This window comes from Tribolium madens, unplaced genomic scaffold (assembly GCF_015345945.1).
Source record: "Tribolium madens isolate multiple individuals breed KSU strain unplaced genomic scaffold, Tmad_KSU_1.1 Scaffold_2;HRSCAF=44;Tcas5.2_LGX, whole genome shotgun sequence".
Taxonomy (NCBI): Eukaryota; Metazoa; Arthropoda; class Insecta; order Coleoptera; family Tenebrionidae; genus Tribolium; species Tribolium madens.
In genome coordinates this window covers 3,736,497-3,756,935 of record NW_025400995.1, presented here as the reverse complement: position 1 = coordinate 3,756,935, position 20,439 = coordinate 3,736,497, and the positions used below count along the sequence as shown (strand labels likewise).

The 20,439-nt window shown below is 33.4% G+C and overlaps 1 protein-coding gene across 9 annotated transcripts in view; it reads right to left on the bottom strand.

Moving 5' to 3' along the window:
- Window positions 1-20,439, bottom strand: part of LOC123006539 (forkhead box protein P1-like) — a 47,886-nt gene that overhangs the window by 24,511 nt on the left and 2,936 nt on the right. For 7 of the 9 annotated variants that reach the window (XR_006412814.1, XM_044401093.1, XM_044401095.1 and 4 more), the window contains exons 1-2: window positions 8,036-8,223; window positions 4,776-4,883 (exon numbers count right to left, since the gene is read on the bottom strand). Coding sequence is in view for 7 of the 9 variants with exons in the window: in XM_044401093.1 (XP_044257028.1) it covers window positions 4,776-4,883; window positions 8,036-8,149 (222 nt within the window). In the remaining 2 variants the exon portion in view is untranslated. Of the gene's footprint in view, window positions 1-4,775; window positions 4,884-7,603; window positions 7,824-8,035; window positions 8,224-20,439 lie in introns of those variants that run through there. The other 2 variants (XM_044401098.1, XM_044401097.1) reach the window with 2 other exon arrangements.

Genomic DNA, 20,439 nt, shown 5'->3' with positions numbered 1-20,439 from the left:
AAAAATGCAAAACATTATGCCAACAAAAAAGGCATGTCCCATTTAAAAAATTGTCAACGGGGGGTAATATCTCAGAGCATAATGAGACAAAAAAGTAAATTACATATACAGGGTGTTAGAACTCGCGCCCCAGCGAAAAATTTCAAGTAAGATAAGATACCAAGAACATGGAAAAAAATGCTTAAAAAATCTGTGAAAAAATTTTGACATTTATTTTTTGACATTGGATATTTTTTTAACTCTATTTAATGACACTGAGATCTTGTATATGTTTTTTTTTTATATTGACTTTTGTAAAGGTACAAAAATTTTGCCAATAAAAACCACAAATAACTTTAAACATATAGCTACAATTTAGGATACAGCTTCCTTGTTTCCTCTTCTAACAGCCTGTAGCAGAAAAACTAGGAAAATTATTTTTCTAACAGAGATAAATACCTAGTCAAGGTGTAAAATTTTAACTCTCGTAACTCTCATAATTTTTATAGATAGAATTTTTTAATATTTTTTCCATGTTTCTGGTATCGTACCTACCTTACATTTTTCTCTGGGGCGCAAGTTCTGGCGCATCTGTATATAAAAAAAACAACCATAGTTAAAAATCGAAATCAGCCTGCCCAAGAGTTAATTTTAAAATAATAATTAATAAATATCCCACTAAATAGACATGAATCTTGGATACGTATTCCCGACTTTTGCCACTCACGGTATATTTATTTAATTGTGCAAGAATATTTTATGTCAGATTAAACCCTTTAGTCTTTAGTTTCATAAACAAAAATTAATAGAATAAGATACAATTCAATTCACAAAGCTTCCGTTCTTTCATGGTGCAATTTTTTGATTTTATTTTGAGCACTGCTTACAAAACATAAGACAGTTTTTCACTATAACTAAGAATTTTCTACTGAAGAAAATAAAAAAAAATAAAAAAAGTATATAATAATTAAAGAAAATTCTTGGTTTAAGCTCTGCTCTTATGTATTTTTGGCAGTCAATTTCAAAAAACAACGGTTTGTCTCATCATGCAGAGAATTATTCGCTAAAGAAAAAATAACAGAAAATATAGTAAATCTATGTAATTGAATGCAAACCATGCACTGTGGCTTTCTACATTTTTTTACAAATATATATTCTTTTAACTTTAACATGAGCTGTAAGGATGCTTAGAGGGCTTGAGACCTCCAAAAAAGTGATAAAAACGGTAAATATTCTCTAAAAGTTTTCTGTTATGTCCAGCCCTTATTGAATTATAGTGCATGGGGACGTTTTCTTTGGCATTTTATACTTGTTTTCAAACTCTGTCCTTTGTTTTTCGCATTTTAAGGTAGTGTTTTTTTTTTAAATAGTCTGATATGAGAAGATACACCCTACGTGACTTGTGTAAAACTGGTACGTGATCGTTTTTTTTCTCAAAAATACAGTTGATTGAATGATGGATTAAAGCACCACAAAAACATTTCTTTCAGTAAATAATTTGTTAATTAGAATATTTTTTATGATTTGTACTGTGTGAAAAATGGGGATGCCAGAATGTTGACAGGGGGCATTGTATTGGTATTTGATAGAAAAGTAAAGTGACATTGTATTACAGTTAGTATTTCGTTTAACAGTTATTTGCTCTTTTGTAGTCATCTTTGCTTAAACATACATAGTTAGCGTTTAAATAATAGTAAAAAAAAACTCTCCGGAATATTCATATGTATTCCAAACGATGCCGCTCTTAGATTTAGATAAATACACACAACAAATGTTTGTTAAATATTTCTTCGAAGCCGCATTTCCTTTGTTTGAACATGTACCACAAGTATAAGAAGTAAACCGATGTATTTCTACGATTCCATTTTCTCATCACCTGCTGTTTTAAAAAAGAAGTATAAACCGTCCTTGCCTTTAGTACAAAACATGCCGGTCCGTATATACGACACAAATAAACACATTTGTACAAGATTTCACTGACTTTGTTCGCCAGCACGCACTCGCTTAATCTAATACATTCCGTGACCGACAAAGATGGACAAACTCACGTCTTTCCAATTTTACATGATCACATAATAAACATCATTTATCTTCACATCATGTTTATTTGTTTATTATAAACTGACGTCAGTTGTTTATTCAACATGACAGAATTAGAAATATTGGAAGGTTATTATTTTCGTATATGTGTAGCAACTCATTTTTCAAGACCAACTATTTTTTAAGAAAAACATCAACATTCTTTTAATTAAATATCCTGCTTACTGAGAAAAATTACACCAACGCCACGCTTTTTAATTTGCTGATACTGCAGTGAGCAGATAAGGATTTATCCTAAAATTTAGACACTGCAGTATCAAAAATCAGATATTGAGGGCAGCTTTCAACAAATATTGCCACTTAACTAATTTTTCTTAAAAACACATTTTTAAAACCATACCATTTATAGCAAATAAAACATGTAGATAAATATACTGACACCGACAAATAAAAAATTAAAATATCTAGTCTACTTTGTTCTAGTTTTTGCAAGAAATCAGATCTCTGAGAGCTGATAACTAGAATTATGATTCTATTCAAGTAAACTAAAAATATACATATAGTGCGCTCAAAAAGTCGCACAGATTACAAGAAGTCTTGTAAAAATTCTTTTCTTTTTGTTAATTTTCTGTTCACATTATTTTTTTAGGTTTCCATTTTTACTATAAGTAATCGTTTCATCATAGTATACCAATGATGGATAATTGTTTTTGTATTTACTGTCATTCTCTAACACAACATTTGAATTTTGAAAAAAAATATAATTTAGCAAAAAATTACCATTTGTAGTTATGCCAACATCGTGTTCACAACATAACAATTACAACATAAACGGGCTTATAGAAAAGCAAAAGAAAATTAACAATTTTTTTTGTGTAGTTGTGGCTGTAATTAATTGGGCAATGAGGGATATTACGAAGTATAATAACATAATACGGTTTTAACGAATTTAACTTAGGTTCTCTTCAAAAAAAAAAATAATAATGCATAATTCTCTTTTTTAGTGTTATACCTTCACTCTAACATGTATTCGTTTTAAAAAATATATAAATTGTATGTTAATTGGTTTTAATATTTTTTTAATAATAATTTACAAAGCAACATAATTTTTCAACTTTTATACCTTCTTACTTAGACAGATGTTTAGGAGCGAAAGAATACACTGACTTCCGACGTACAGTATTTTTGTGTAGTGACTTAAATCTCGGATTAAGTCATGTCCAATACCCTTGATGTTAACTGTCATCAGCAGACTTTTACTGAGGTTTCAAAAATAATTAATTTTTATTTTTGATCAAATAATAATATTGTGATTGTCAAACATTTATTTCAAATTCGTTCAAATTTCAAATTCGTTATTTGTCAATAACTTTGGTGTGTTTTATTTAATTTTTAGCCTTATATGCATTTCTTTATCAGCTTTCATTGGCAGTCTTTTTAAAATTAAACATAACAAAAATATAAAAACGCACTGTACATTAATTAACAGTAAATATTGAAGAGTTTGGAACATCATGCCTATTTATGTGATAACAGTCTCTATTTGCAATATTTGTTACTTCACACAGATATTATGTGAGATAATATATGTAATTTGTTGTAAATTATGATTGAAGATAAAATATATCCAAGTGCGATATCTATTTTTAAACAATTGGGTTAGTGATTTTACGTCAGCTAAAGAGTCAGTCTTATTGTAGCTAAATTTAACAAACTAAACAAGAAAAAGGCAATTTTAATTCTTTGAGACAGTTAGCTTCTTCTAAAAAATAAGACGAAAAACAAATTTATCAAATCACAAAGATGCCGATTCAGTTTTTGATAAATATCTAGAAGTGTTTACATCCCGTATTACAGCATTCGGGAGATTACTTCTTTTTCCTCGCCTGAATAAGGCTTATTTGACAATGAATTGAAACTTGAAATGACTCTTGACTATTGTTTACTAGAAATTATTAAAAATTAACAAACAAACAATTGCAGGTATATCTACTGATAAAACTATTATATTTATATTTTATTTATAAAATATGTGACTATTTATACATTGATAAATTGACAGTTACGTTTAAATTTAGGCTTATTTAGGTGTGTTAATTTTGGCACATGTAGTCCAAGTATAAGTGATAAATAAATAGTTATGTGATATAAGACCTTAATCGTTGTATGCTTTACAGAATATTTGTATTTTGTAATTGTTTCTTCTTTGATAAATATTTATAAACAATTGAAGGTCGCAAACAAAATGATAAGAACAGTTTGTTTTTATGTATTCTAACCTTTACGTAGTAATTTATTTATCAAAAAGATATCTAAAACTCCATATAAGCGTTTTTGTCGTAATAAGTTTAAAATAATAGTTTATTATAGCGAAATATTTTCGGTTAAAGTACGAAATGAATAATTATTAAGAAGAAATAAGAACTAAGTAATTTTATTTACAAAAAAGTTGTTGTAAAACTAATAGCAATAAATTTTGAGAAACTGTAAAATCGGGTATGAAAACCAATAGCCTGAGGTTCCTTCAAATATGCGCGTCGTGAATTCGCCCCTTGTTTGTTGTTTACACCATAATAGTATCATAATAAGTTCGACGTTCAGGAGCAAGAAGACAAGCCTTGTTTGTGTCTCAGATTAAAAATATGAGGGGGAAGTTATTACATACCTACTGATGCTTGCTTACACACAGATTGTCAGTTCATCGCATAGAATAAAATTTGAGAAATTTGTAATTTTCTAATCACGTTAGGACTTACACAGTATCTAGAATGCCTGATTGCGGTAGACCAAGGACTGGTAGCGGCAGAAAAATGATTTTTACTCCAGCCAACGGCACTTTCAAAAGGAACGTCTCCGATGTGGCCCTGTAAAAAACAAAAATAAAAATGGCGAGATATTTGCAGTGATGGAAATGAAACGAAGTCTTTTCAGTTTTTAGCAGGTGGTGCAAACCGCAGAAGGAAAAGAAACGCGAAAAACAGGATAGTCATTCATCAACAACAAAAAAGTGAATTATTTAACCAAGTCAAAACGAAGAAAATTTGCACAAGCGTGCAGTTTATTTGATGAAGAGTCGAGTTATGGCGTGAAAAGGAAGAGCAAAACAATCTAAATGCGAGAAAAATAAAGCGAGCCGCAAACTTAAAGGTTTATATTTTATAATGGTGGAGTCGGAGAGAAGGAAATTTATACGGGACATTGCGTTTAGTTGAAAAAGATATTATAATTTCATTTGCCGCCTGTTCCTACTATAAAACATCGCCGACTCCTTCCCGTATAGTTCCGGATTGTCCGGTTAGAGGCACACTGATATCGGCTATTGTTCAAATTAGCGGACTAAAAACAGAGGAAGCGTAGACAGTAAGATTGGATTATTCAGACGCGTCCCTTCCTGTTCTCTTTAATTTACGGCAACGATTTTAAAGATGCGTATGCAGCGATATTGCGAATTTTTACTGATTGCATGCGCATCACCACCAAACAATTGTCACCACAATATATTTTTCTTTAAATAATTGCAACAGACTTGGATGCGATAAAGCGATAAAAGAGTACTTGCAAGACTTGCAATTGCTTTATTGTAAGTCGCAAACGTGTTATCCGCTAAAATAAAGAAAGTACACCTGTAACAACAAAAACAGAAGCACCACAACACCCACAACTGACTCAGCTGTGAAAATGCTGAATAAATTTAAAATATTTTAATCGCCACCTTTGTGTTTATTGCAGAATTATTATGATTTCTGTTATCTTTTTAACAATTTTTGATTCACTTGTAGATTACAATGATTCAACACCTGCAGGAAACTCGTGCTATCCTGCCAAATTCTTGTTATTTCTGACATTCTTTCGAAAAATACTTCCAATAGCTACCAAATTGAAGATTACAAAACAATTCCACATAAGCAAGTGTTTTCGATTTTAGCACTCCAAAACCGCTGCTGCGGTCTGAAAACAACATTTTCAGGGGTTAAGCAAGAAAAAACGCGTCAAATAAATGAAATAATTGTTCTAGCGTAACTAACATTTATTCCGAATCGGAGACCGCATCTCATTACGAGTTGGGTTGCTGAGTTTGCACGAATCTCTTCTATTGTGGAAACGGCGAGTTCCCTTCGCACTTAATCGGAAAAAGGGCTTTTGATCAAAAAACGTTAATATTTTTTGTTCATCAGAGGAAATTAAGAAGAGATCAAGAAGTGACCAACAACTTTACCAACTTCCGGCGCTCGAATCCTGAAACTTTAGTTGACATTCAAGGTCATTAGGGTCCCTAATCCCCCTCGTAATAGGAATATAAAGACGAATATCGTTGACTGCTTTTAACTGTTTTACTTTTTCAAACCCACCAAGCTCGGGGGAAACAAAAACTTCCTTCACAAAATAAATAATAAAAAAAGTGTTAAGTTAAGGGACTAATTTTCTGATATGTATTGTGAGAAATGCCAAAGCTTTTGATGGCCACTGCACCAGTGGTGTTAAATTCGAATGAATAAAGAGGGTAGCTCTTGCACAACATAATATACGTAACTCGGTCACGACATTAATTTTGCCATCGACTATACATAAATCCGAAAAAAGTATTCATCAACTCCCGCCCCGCTCTGCTAAAATAGTAGCCGGTATTATCGTGGCTCTGACATTATTATGAACAATAAATGGGACCACAATTTGAATACAGCTGTCATACCATCATTATCACATTAATTATGCGACAAGATCGACGTTACTTTTCTCAAATACAGATGGTATTAATTGAATTCATGGTCAAATAAATTCTACTTTGCGAAATCAAATACAATTTCCACAGAATTATTTCGAAAAGTTGAAATAACGAGATATATTTTTGCATATTTATACAACCAACGCAATTGCTTACTCTTAATATTTACTTTATTTCACACGATACATCTAAGCAAAAATCTACTTCGTAAACGAATCTGTTTTCTTTCATATGCATAATGTAAACTATTTTTTTGAAGATATTTGTAGACTATTATATGGGAAAATCAAAATAAACAGCGATTTTTTAAATAATTTTCGTTATAAATCACAGCAAATTACATAATTCTAACAACATGCAACAATTAACGATATTATGGACAACCAGGTGGTGATTTATATGTAAACAGTCTACTTTCGATGAGCGTTTTAGCACTTCCCCTAGTCAAGTTCTGTTCTTTAAAAGCATATTTTGTACTAATAGGGACTGTAGAAGTAGAAAAAAAAACAAAGGAATACTATTTCGAATTTCGATAAAGTGATTTAAACTGTGAGGTTGCTCACGCCAGATGTAAGTACCATATATTTACTTAAGCGGCTTGGGCAGGGCGAAGAGACCTCATCTGACGATTGCTATAATTCGTTTCTGATAAATATTCGAACAATAAACAACATTAAGTCGCCACATGAGTCCCCAAATGGCTCTATAAATCCAAAATATTGTATATTTCGACACTAACAACAACACCATAATAAAAATATTCAATAGTATTAGAAAGTACAAACAAAATTAATAATTGATTTCACTAAAATAAATTTATTATAGTAATTATAGCAATAGTTGATTTAGTCCAGTGTATACCTTGTTTTAATCCAGAATAGGTAAAAAAATGAATACTGAAAGTATTTGTTTGAAAATATCACATTTCACTTGCACTGAGTTTTTAAAAATCGTCATCATTCACATCATTTCACCGAGTTACGTAAGAGCACGAAGCGGGAATTTTGAAAAGTGAGGTTAGGAATAAATGAATAACTGTTATATAGTAACCGACTTCGACGTGGAAGCAATTCTAGTCGAGAACATACTGAGTATAGGCACACGTTCGTGCGGCACATAATGTTGTTTACTGTTTACATGTCTGCTTCGCCTCGCCCGTATGAGAGATGTTGTTTACTCAGTTATATTTAGAGTTTAGAGAAATGCAAAAGCAAACCAACTACACCTGCCTCGACTGGAGATTCCACAGGGGCGGATTACACTCACATTTCACGTCCACATTGTTTTACTTACATCTATCTCGTTACATATAGACGCACCGATTAATCGATCACTCCTTTTTCGAAAATTACAAATGACACTCATCCCAACTATACATGCTGTTAACACAATAAAACTGGTAATCATAAAAACATGACATGAATCCTCTTATCTCGATTTTTGTAAAATAAACAAACAAATAATAGAATAATACACACATTTTTACACGAGTTTATTTACAAGGACTCAGATCTAATCTCATACAGTACACACAAAGTTATTAAAACAGTGAATCGTCTATTTTGGCACAGCTTCAAGCGCACAAATTTTTGCATCGTATCTTTTCAAAACGACCGATATTTTTTAGCAGCAAGGTGATATCTCACCAATTTAATGCAAAAATTATGGATTTTGTCTCATGTATGTACATTTAGTTAGCCTTGTGTGTGTCAAAAGAATGCAGATATGTAATAATTCAATAAAAAAGGAAGGAGCTGGAATTGTGTGTTCCGTTCGTCTTAAAGTTTATGAAGGTTTTTAGGTGAATATATAATTTTGGCAAAACGCTTCTTTACTATTTCTCGGGATGATCGGAAGTCAATAAGAGACAGAGAAGTACCAATAACTGGGACAGAAAGAGACACTCGTCGCGGAAAAGGTAGTATATAAAGTAGCCAAGTTAAAATGGTGTGGGGGAAATCAAAAGAAGTGCCAACCCCAGCGTATTTTAGCATTCCCCTCGCGAGCTGTCCGTCTCGCTTTCTCGCCCAACGCAATCGTTACGACCTCCTACTCTCCGAGTCGAGAAGATATTATTTCTTATTTCAAGTCACATTCGAGTAAGTAGGTGGCACAAATTAGGTTCTTGGCAACTTTTGCATCTCAGCGATGTGACATGCAACGATAGGTTTTATTGACAAAATCAACGTGCGAGAAGAATACGGAATTGCGGTTGAAAAGGTGTAAATCAAAAGTTGACAAACATAGTCCCTAGCTGATGAACGCATTCATGTGATCTGACAAGGAGGTTCTTATGCTGACCCTTGGGACGGTCATCCGTCCAACATCCCAATCGTTACACTAGGTAACTGTGAACGCGATTTCAAAAAAGTGTATTTTACGACCCAGTGATTGAATGCAATCCACAACGCACCGGATCAATCAATCCAAAATGCTTCCGGGTGATATCGAATACCACATCATTAGTCAAAGATATGTATAAACTGACACTTGTGATTTATAATAAAACACCTACATATTTAAAGTAATGACTCTTTTATGTACTTATCGAAACTGGAAAACTCGTTAGAGGTGTAAAATTTGAATGGAATTAAACTGGAATTGTGGGGTTCGCCCCATATGGCGTTAAGAACGACGAGTGAAGGTGGAAGGGCCCAGGTTAGACCTCTGTTTGCCAAGAAACAGTATGACAAGTCAGCAAACTTAAAGCTAACTTGACTTTAACAACAGTCAAGTGGTTAGTTAGTAATGTAAAAGTACAAATACAACGGCAAGTCTCTAGAGTTTAGATCGTAAGGTACACTCACACATTGTTCGCATGGACTGAGACGAAGAACCGCCTAGCGTCACGACGCCTTTAAAGTATAATGCGAGAGAGAAAGAGGGAAACCTCCACGTACAGTTCTTTACACCGAACCACATACTTGAACACAAGTTTTCCTAAGTTTTGGACTCGTGCAAGTAAACGTCTTTCAATATACATGTCTGTAATTTAGACGATGGCTATAACCCGCTCGTTCTAGGGAGAGATCGGAGAAGTTGTGAGCTGATTGTTCCCTTAGGCTTGAGCTAATTGTGTAGTAATAGCAAGAGGTAACTCAGTGTAGACCTAAGATGTAGAATAAGGGTTACATTGTTCAGGTAGAAAATATCATAAATCGAACGTCAATCACACTGCATCAGCGGCCAACAATGAATTTCACAAAAACGACAACTAAAATGTCGTTTAATTTTATAAAATATGAACGCCGCTTAAGCGGAAGATTGCAGTAACCCGGTCTTGAATTCCGGATCCCTGACTATATACACAAATGACACGGCTATTATTCCAGATAGAAGATTGCCGAAGCCCGCAACGCACCAACATTCTGATCGTAAATTTTAATGTTCTCTTCCAAGATTCTGCAGAAGTTATCACAATAATTTTAGAGACCCATAACGTTTAATTAGAACTTCAAACAACACGATAGGCTGCGCTACTTTTTAACAATGTTTTACATTAATTTTGTGCAATCTATAACACAGGTGATTTTTTTAGCTGTGACACATTTTGTTTAAATTAATTATGAAGTTAATTAACACCGATAATTTCAATTTATTTAACAAACAAGAGAAGTAGGAAAATTGTTTAACCAGTTGGGTTGAAAATGTTGCGTAAGAATGTATTATTTAGAGTTATGTTGACGAAAGAGCCTGGGGGAAGTTTGAAAGAGAATAAACAGTGGGAAGAAAGTCGAGTCTGCTGATAATAACGGATTTGCTTTTATCGTTTTGTTTTTATTCCCGTTCCCAAAGTGGTACCTTATTCTATTATAAACAAATTGAATTCAATTGCAATAAGTAGGCATTAGGAAAAATACAATTAATTATCACACTTGATACTGAATCTAAAAAAAGCACTAGGTATGGGTCAAGTTGTGAGTGAGCACAGGATGTTTGTTTCAGTAAACACGTTTAAACGTATTTATGTTTAATTTTTCTGTATCTATTGGGTATTCAGGTCCGGAATTCGGATTGCATTGCATTTTTAAAGAAAACTTCTTATTGTAATCTTTGTGTAGATTGTTATTGCTGCGGCGGAGGGAATATTACGTCTAACCTCGAGGCGGATGGCGGAACGGCGATTAAGCCCGCCCAACCCTAATGAAGTAACCATCGCCGAAAGTTTCCAACGCGCTTTAATGTTCTTTCGTGTTTTTATAATGACACGCTTCGCCGATGATGTCTCACACCAAACTTTCTATCGTCTAAAATGAAGGAAATTATCGGAAATTCTGACACAGTCAAAAGCTAAACAGACCAGTCGACCCTAATAACTGTTTCCAATCGTTTTCCATGTTACATCAAAATTTGGGTTAGACTTACGTATTCAGGCATTCCGATTTACCGTCGATTAAAGTAAGCCCTCTCCAGCTCTCCACTTTCTACGGGGATCACTCAACACGTCCGCGCTTCGCCACATGCAAATGCATTTTCACGGATTAGCCGTTTAGCCATCAAATGTATTTTACAGACGGATCGCACATAAACAAATACATAGATAAATAAAACCATCATTTTTCTTTTCACATTTGCTCACACATCGTTCTGGAAGCACGTACGTAATACATATTGAAAGAAATAAAAATATTTTATTGTGAAATAGAAGCCCTGTATTTGGTGCAAGCACTTTTCACGCGATGTATAATGAAATAATGTTTGTCCACAACTGTAGTGTATTTCCTTACATACACAGTAGGTACTGTTTGCGAGGGATGGGGTAAATAAATCAATACTGTAGTATATTTGTACTAAAGCAAGAAGACCGGTGGGGTGAAGAGGGTTGCATGCATGTTGTTTACAGGGGAAGAAAAACAAACAAAAAATGTTAGCTAGTTGTGAGCTCAAGCGGGGCAAAAACAAGCTCAGAGTTACGATTTTAATTCTGTCTCTTTAGACACTCTGCACATACGTGAGTAATCGTTTATTGGAAGCGTTGCTTGTTTTGAGAATAATCGCAACTTTCTAAATGTCGTTTTTAATCATTTCTCTTTTCACATGACCGCCTGTCTATGCATAATTAAAGTCATGAATACGCAAAAAATTAACAAATAGACAAAAAATATGTCTGCATTCTGAAGTTATAAATTACATGTAAATGAATGCACATATTATTTTTTAAGTTTAGTCAGTATTTAGACTGCGCAATAATTAATGCAGCGGGCTTTTCTATTTTTTAATGTTTTAAAATGTAATTAAGAGATGGAATGTATCGTGTTTCATTTAATTCAATAAGAAAAAATAATCGGATTTTTAAATGTGTTACTCTCGGCGTTGGAGCTTTTGAGAATATTTTGCAAATAGTTGGACAAATTGTTGAACGTTTGAACCCTCAACTTCGGGGGAGTTAATACACATCCGGGTGCACATGTGGAATGACGGTCGAGATACGACACAACAAAACAAACCACCTGTTGGATTGTTGTATAAATTCGTACATAGAAGCGAAATACATTTTATCAAAATTCTAATTTCGGCATAAATGTCATGTTTTCAATAGATCCTCTCTCCAATTTATCTATTTTCTCATATATTATGACATTTATTTCGTTCTATTCTATTCACTTTTTCGGCTATAACGATTATTGCCGTTTATATGGGTTTGGTCTTCTTTATGTGTTTTTTAAAAGATGCTACCCTTGTTTTTCTCGCTGATTGAAAGAAAATAAAAACGATTAGCGTGTTATTACGACTTTTTAAAGAACGCATAGTTCTTTATTTACAAAAGCATGACAACGTAAACCGACGGGTATATATTTAGAAACTAGTTTGTAAATAACCCATCTGTTTATTCGATTCATCCTGCATAAAACACTGTATATTAGGCGATTCGTTTGTGAAAAGACCTTGCGACAATAATGAGCGCATCATCTTCGTTCTTATTACATCATTGCAGATACACGTATGTGTGAACTTGTTCCAAACAATTAATGAATTGTAAATGAATTATGAAACGAACAGATCCATTCCTCGTGAGTGGTGGTAGTGTTCGCTGTTCGAAGAAGCATTGCACGAAATTTATATATCCTTAATTTTATTTTGAATAATGTTAAAGGCTTTTCTAAAACTAGAACTATAAATTTTCACTGGAACGGGTGCTTAATGCTGTAGATTTAGTCAAGACTAAAGCGGGACAAAAACTCTATAATACAAACCATTTAAAAGTTTTCAGAACATTTCAGCGGAAACTCGAAACGCCCCTAAAAGTAAAAAATCGTTTAGTTAAAGTTTTCTCACATAAACCGTCATCGCAGTTATTTCCTTGGTGCTTGGCTCTATTAATTCCACACACGCACACTGGTCGAAACACAGGAGCTATTACATCGAGTTGATGCCTTACAAAGCGTATTGATGCAACCTATCCCTATTCTCGCTCAAATGTCAACACTACTCCTAATCGCTTAATGTGTCGGAATTAACATTTTTAAGCAGTTTTCGATCTTACTGACATTCCTGTAAGCCCTGAATAAAGCATAGGTACAGTTAGACAAGTTTCTCTTTTTCGAGCTTTCGCACGCGCCAAGTTCCTCTGCTCACGTAGCGAGAGATTATTGCCGCTGATACTAACAATATAATATATAATAAACGTTTGCCTTTAAATTCTCATTCAGACGTTGCCGTTTTCCACGGGAATCGAGAAAGAAACTTCTTGCCGAGATGCTACTAGACAGAGATAGAATCGTCGTCCCTGCTATGAAATAAACCGTTTCGTTTATTATCTCGAGCAATTATACTTACCTACAATTACAGGCAAATTACAAACTACTGCAAAGATTCGTGCAACCGCGTGCTCGTTTCCAGGGTTCGCTTCTCTAGTAATAGTCCAGCTTTCATACAAAAAACAAAATTCCGTTTACAATTAATTTGATTTGAAATGGAACTTTGAGTCTATACAACCACTGCTTGCCTCTTTTCCTTCCAAATCATTAATTTAGTTTTATTAAAGTAGCTGCTAAAAACACTTTACTTCACTTGAGTGAGTTTTGTCCTTTTTCGGGAAAAAAAAGCCAGGTGTTGTGAACTTGAAAAAATGAAAACATGAGAATCAGATTCGTTCAAGGATGATTTGCGAAGAAGTAGGAATCGAATTATAAACAGAAAACAGGGATGTAAATATGTATAGTGAGTCATGTTAGGGTGCGATAATCTGAAAAGGGTTGATGTAGTAGGTTTAAGCGTAAAGTCGGGGTACGGCGTAGAGGCGAGAGTTTTCAATGAAAAAGCAGCGTAAGAATATGTAACGTGTTTGAGCGAGGCGAAAATGTCGCCTACGGGCATTTCGGCTGGCGGCCCTCTCTGTGTACTCTGTCTATTGATCGGAACCATGTAAATAAGTACTGCGAAAAGTGATACGTTCAGCATACAATTCGGAGATCTGGATCACGATGCGTCATACAAGTTTTAGAAAGAAGAGCATCGAGTTGGAAAATCGATGAATTTCGACCATTATTTTTTATTTGTATCAATGTGTATTAATTAGTAAGCGTAATTTTCGCTGCAGCTACTGGAGAATGCTCCCGATTTACGGGAGCTTTTAGGACAATGTCCCGTCTTTTTGTTGGCGAGAAAAACTTTTAATTATTAGGGTCGTTTATTTATGACGAAGATAAAACCTGGTGAATTATGGTCGGAAAAATATTCTCTTAGTGAATATCGGATTTTTTAATTATAACACCCCGACAATTTATTGAAATTCATAATTTCTGACTCACCGAATATAGGCTATATCACAAAAATAGACCATTGTGTGCGATTTTGCGATTTTAAAATATTGCGCGATACTATTATCCTATAGTTAGTTATTTGCGATGATTTAATTCGATTACGTTCTTTATGTGATGAAACAATGAAAATTTTTTGAGACTAGAGTGATCTTAATTTGGACATGGTTCTATGAAAGTGTATTGTTTGTTTGTGCACAAGATAAGTCGGCGTGGTCAGCCGCTATCGCTTCACACTCCATTTAGCGTGCTACAATGATTCGCCACCAATGGAACAATACAAATACGATGCACGCAAGTGACCATCGGAATTGACCGACGGTCGGTCGCCTTATCTGCCAAGAAGTCATTATTCGTATGACAAAAGCTGCAACACCATTTCTCACCACTATTGACAAGACACCACGCCATGAAACCATCACATTCGAAGCTGTTAATTTAAAAAACGTGCAATGAATGTGTGAGTGGTTGTGCGTATGTGTGTAACCTTAGAAATGCCATTACCCTTATGTTAGAAGACATAAAGTACCCAAGACGTTCGCAAAGGTACGTAACAGACAAAGATGGCAAATTAAAGATCGTGGCACTTGCAAAATATAGCTTGTTTCACCCCATTCGGCTGGCCCGAGAACAAGACGGACTGTGCATAGAAATTAGCAGCAATGTTCATAGACGCCCTCCGGCCTGATTCCACATTCAGCGGTCTTTGATGTAAATTTGTAAGATACCTATTTATAAAATAATAATGACCCGTTTAGCAGCTAAATTTGTATCAAGTATCGGTTATAGATATTTTCTTCTTGTCTTTTAACGAGCATCAGATACGTCCGGAATTTATTCACATTTTATCTCTACCACTACAAGCCATGAATTTTTAAAACAAATTATAATTTTTCTTGAAATATATTAACTTTACTCGAGAAAGATCGAGTAATTGGTTCACTTAATTAGAGTGGTCCAGACTCTTTATTATAAAATAAACTTACAAAAAGCCAGCTACAATTAAAAAATCAATTTTAATATAGGTCACTCTTTTATACAGAATGTTCTGTTTTGATGAAAAATCACGTCTAGCGCTATTTAGAAGCTTTTCCCGTAAGCTGGAAACAGTCCAATAAAACAGTAAAAACACTTTTTAATTGCACAAATTCTGTGCTTTATTTAAAAAATTGACAAATAATTGCATGAAATAAAAACATCTTTTTTGAAAAAGTGCTAACTTTTATTAATTCATCTAACAGAAAATGCATTAATAGTATATTACATCACAAGGTAGAGAAGAGATTTTTTTATAGCCGAGCTGCGAGGCGAAGTTTTCTACCGTGTTTTATACAGTACGTTCCCGGATTGGGTTCGCAAAAGAAATTTTTTTTATCTTTGATTTTACGCCAAAACTGCAAAGAAAAACATTTGCTTCACCTATCTGCAATTAAAATTTCATTATTCTAATTCAGTGAAAAGAAAAAATTTTTCTCTTGATTTTTAAGTCCTATCACATTTTCGGTTTTATTTATTTGACGACTATATGTCATTTTGACAATTAATCTATTAATTAAATAATGATAGTTCTTGTTAAAAATTACTTTGTTTTTTATCTTAAAACTGTTTCTTTGAGTTGCTATTTATTAAAATTATGTTTTTCAAAAACATTATTGTTATTTAACTTGCATAAACTTATGTGTCAAAGTGACATCATTGTTAGAAAAATAAAACCGCCAATGTGATGGAATTTAAAAAGCAGAAAAATCAAGAAAAAAATTAACTTTTCTTTCTACTAAGTTAGAATAATGAAGTTTTAATTACAGATTTGCTCGTTTCAGGTAAAGCAAAAAATGTTTTTCTTTTTTCAGTTTTGGCGTAAAATCAAAGATATTATATATATTATATATATATATATATTTTTTTTACTACTAGCACTAGCACATTTATTACCCAGAAATACGTTACTTTACTATTACCTACAGAAATTAATTACTTACCTGAGTAACTTAAGTTCAAAGTATTATTTTCTTCTTATCGTAAATGAAGTTATGTCATTTTTGTACTTCTGCTACTAAGTATGAAAGGAATTTTCGAACTTCAAAATACGAAATATTTGTTAAAATAACAAAAACCAGCAAAGAAAAAAGAAAATGTTAAAATTTGCTTCACTACCAATAGTGTTATAACATGAAATAAACCCATTTATTGTTTTAGATAGTTTTGATATAGACAGACGTATTAAAGTTATTCTGATGTTTTTAATAAGAATATTTTTTTATTTGATTTTGCATTAATTTCATCTTGAAATACTTCTGTCAGTTCTTGTAACAGTAATACGTGAGAGAAAAACAACTTCACAACCTCTCAACAAACTAAATAATGGTATCCTTTATACCTAACATTGAAAAAAACAATTATGTTTCCCCTTGGATGCGTTTTAATCAAATTTAAAAAAGTGTGTAAACATTTCTTTTTAATGTAAGGAAAAGCAGATTTCAAATTTCAAAACTAACAATTAAAAATATTATAGAAGCAACAAATATAACTGCAATCATTTTTCTAATTTTTGACGTAGAAATGGACCTTTTTTTCCTCTTATTATCTCTTTAAATTTCAAATTTTGATCATGGAACGCGCAATTACGTATTTATCGGCAATTCCGTTCCAATTTTAGGTCCTTAATTTAATCTTTGCCTCATGTGCCCTCCACATTTGTATTTGTAAACAAAGTAAGAAGAAAGTCAATTGGATAATTGGAGTATAAAATGAAATAATTTCGGTGGCACGTATAGAGGAGCAGAAAATCATAAATGAAAGAGATGACAGAAAGCAGTAAATTTTTGCGCAATGTAAATAAATTAAAGGAAATTTTACGATGCCAATTCCTGTGCAAGTGTAAGTCTGTGAATTATAATTTTGTTACATTTCCCCTCGAGACCCTCATTCCAATGCATTTCCTCATCTCATTACTCGTGCAGTTCATCACAGCGACAGCTTACCTGTACTTCATTACGTCAAATGACTACTCGTAGCTCGTTTAAGCTAGAAATTATTGTCGTATTTATACGTGCGACTGACATCGGCATAGCATCAATGTCCAAAGTGCGCTTTCTTACCGACGTGCAAAAGAAACCGGATTTTTAACCGGAATTTCGTTAATAACAGTGTTTTTGATAAAGATACACGTTGCTACGTATTCCTAATGTACACATAGGTAGGTATAGAATTGCAGTTGGGCTTGTTTACTTTTTTGGCATATGGCAAATTACGGTGCCTCTAGAAACAAGGCTCATGTTTTAAAATTAATGTGGGATTTTGTAAAACCAATAGTGATTGAATCAATGCTTTCGTTAAATATTAACCTGTTATTTGCCATATGACGAGTACGCGAGCACGAGTGACGTGATGGATATACGTCTCCGCGACATCAGTAGGACATAACAACCCCTATACGTCTCTGTAATGTCATCACATTTGTATGGACTCGTAGTTGAATTGTTAGTGCAAAGTCAACATGGATTTACGTGTAAAGCACGTCTTTTTCCAATCGCCCTGGTCGCCTAATACGTCCCTCGAGCATCTTTTCCACACACTCGAGACATTTGACTTTATTTCAGTTATCAAGTGTGGATCCACATGATATTGATATTCTATGGAAAATAGCATTATTTATCATTTGACAAATCAATGATTTTTGATTGTAGTTTCGGGAAATAAAACAAACTTGAATAAAATAACATCGGTATAATGCTTTCAATATTGAGCAAACTATCTACTTTAGGAAGGAAACAACAGTTCCTAATAAATAACTAATCCTCGTAACGGAGAATCGAACTCTTAACGACTATCGCTATTTCCTGTTATATCTAATAGCAGCGTCCGTTGCTTTCTCCAACAAAACAAACGCAATACCTTCTATGCCATTTGTACTTTGTCGATATTCGACAATCGTAGAAATAGAATTTCTCAACACAAAAGTTTCCAACTTATATTGCCAAGGATAAAAACAAAATCCCAATAGATTTTATAAGCAGAACCGGTTGTTTTAGAGTACCAAGTTGATCCATTGAAATCCAACAAAACAACTCCCAATTTACTATCCCTGACAAACACAATAAAATCCACGAATTACTGGCTCCTCTAATGATCGAACTCAACAACGATCTTGCGTTAAAATTGTCCCGCCTAGTAGGTTTGTCAAACTAATCCTTACACCCTCGAAAATTTACAAGTTGCAATTGTGACAGAATATCAGGCATTAGCTCTGATAATTAAGGTGCGCTATTAAATATTCATCTACATCTGCGAACTTAACAAACTTGAAAATGCAAGACGTGGCTGCTAGAATTGGATATCTATATTCAGCACTGCTGATTCCCTCTGTTCCGGTTTCGGCGTCTGCACGTTTTGCACTTCTAATTAATTAATTGATACTGGCAAAAAACCAGCCGCTGTTGATGCCGCCCCATACGTTAAAAGCGACAAAAACAACTATTTATTTCCATCACGATCGCTGCTTGTAAACAAACACCTTTAATCGTTACGTCAATAGAAAGAATAACTAACGCTCGAGATGAGATTAACAACTATATGGCGTCTCAAATGAAACGCTTGAATTAAATTAAAGTAACAAATCGCGCGGCAAGGGTTCCACGAGCATAAACATGTAACTCGAAATTAACGTGCTTGTTATATGTCTTCAGTCTCATCTCAAGCCAAACGAGCAAACAAGAACAAATGCAAATTAGCTGAGAGCATTCGGTGGTGATTAACCCGCGGTTTGGTTCATTCTAATTTATCAGTCTGCACATTCCTCATGTATTATTTTTTCGCTATTGTCTCGTTTCCCAATTTTCAAATTTTAGTTTGCGTCTTTAAAACAAGTTTTCGGTTCGATAATTTCCTAGTGTGGTTAGCAGTCCACATTTAGACCATAAAACAGAGATTAGTTTAAGCCCTTATACCTGTATAAGTGATAAAGCTCTCCCGCAAATTCACTTGTTTGTATCATATTTGGCTAAATCTATAATTCTTGTGTTACGTAAGTGATATATTATTAAGCGAATTGCTTAATTAGATCGCTGTTCAATAAGGCGAACATGTATTTAGGAATTCCTGTGCCAACCCAATCAGTCTGAACAATTTATACAGAATTGTGTACAGCATGGGGCAATAAGGGAACATTCAGAATTAATTAAAGTGGAGGGGATTTACAATAGTCTTAACACCTCAGCAATATATAGTCCTACCTATTCCCCAATATCTAGTCTTATAAGCGCATTGAAATATTAAACACGTCCTTATCTTAATTGCCCTTTGCAGATTATTTATGTAGTTTGGTCAGAAAAGCATTAGTCGGTGCTACATTGTCGTCTTCGACCGCTTTTACTTGAGAATATATTAGCAAATACCTTAAGTGTCGGTTCTAAGATAGTTTCAACCAATAAATGTTTAAGGGAGAAACCAATTTATGCCCGAAATTGCCGCTCTTTTTACGCTTGATCTTATAAGATAAATTGACGCCAAATTATTAACTTAATAAATTGTTGTAAATAACTTTTCTGTATTAAATATTCAAATATGTACAATTTGAAAATAAGAAATCTGGTGGATGCGCCGGGTTAATCTTAATAAAATAACCTGTTCGTTTATAATATAATAATAATATTTGTCCCAGCAAAACTGAATGTTTTTTTTTATTTACTTATTTAAATGCCACTCTTAAGATTGGCAAATATAATAAAGACTCTCTTTCGCTTCTAATAGAGCATAAATGTCTCAACAAAATTAATGAATTAAAAAGTAATATATCTTTTAAATACTACTTTAATATTTTATATACAAGGTTATTTTTTAAAAACGACAGGCGCTGTAAAATTTTAATTTATGATCCGATTTCAAAAATTAAAAAAATAATTAAACGACTTTTAATATACATAGTAGAAGCTGACATCA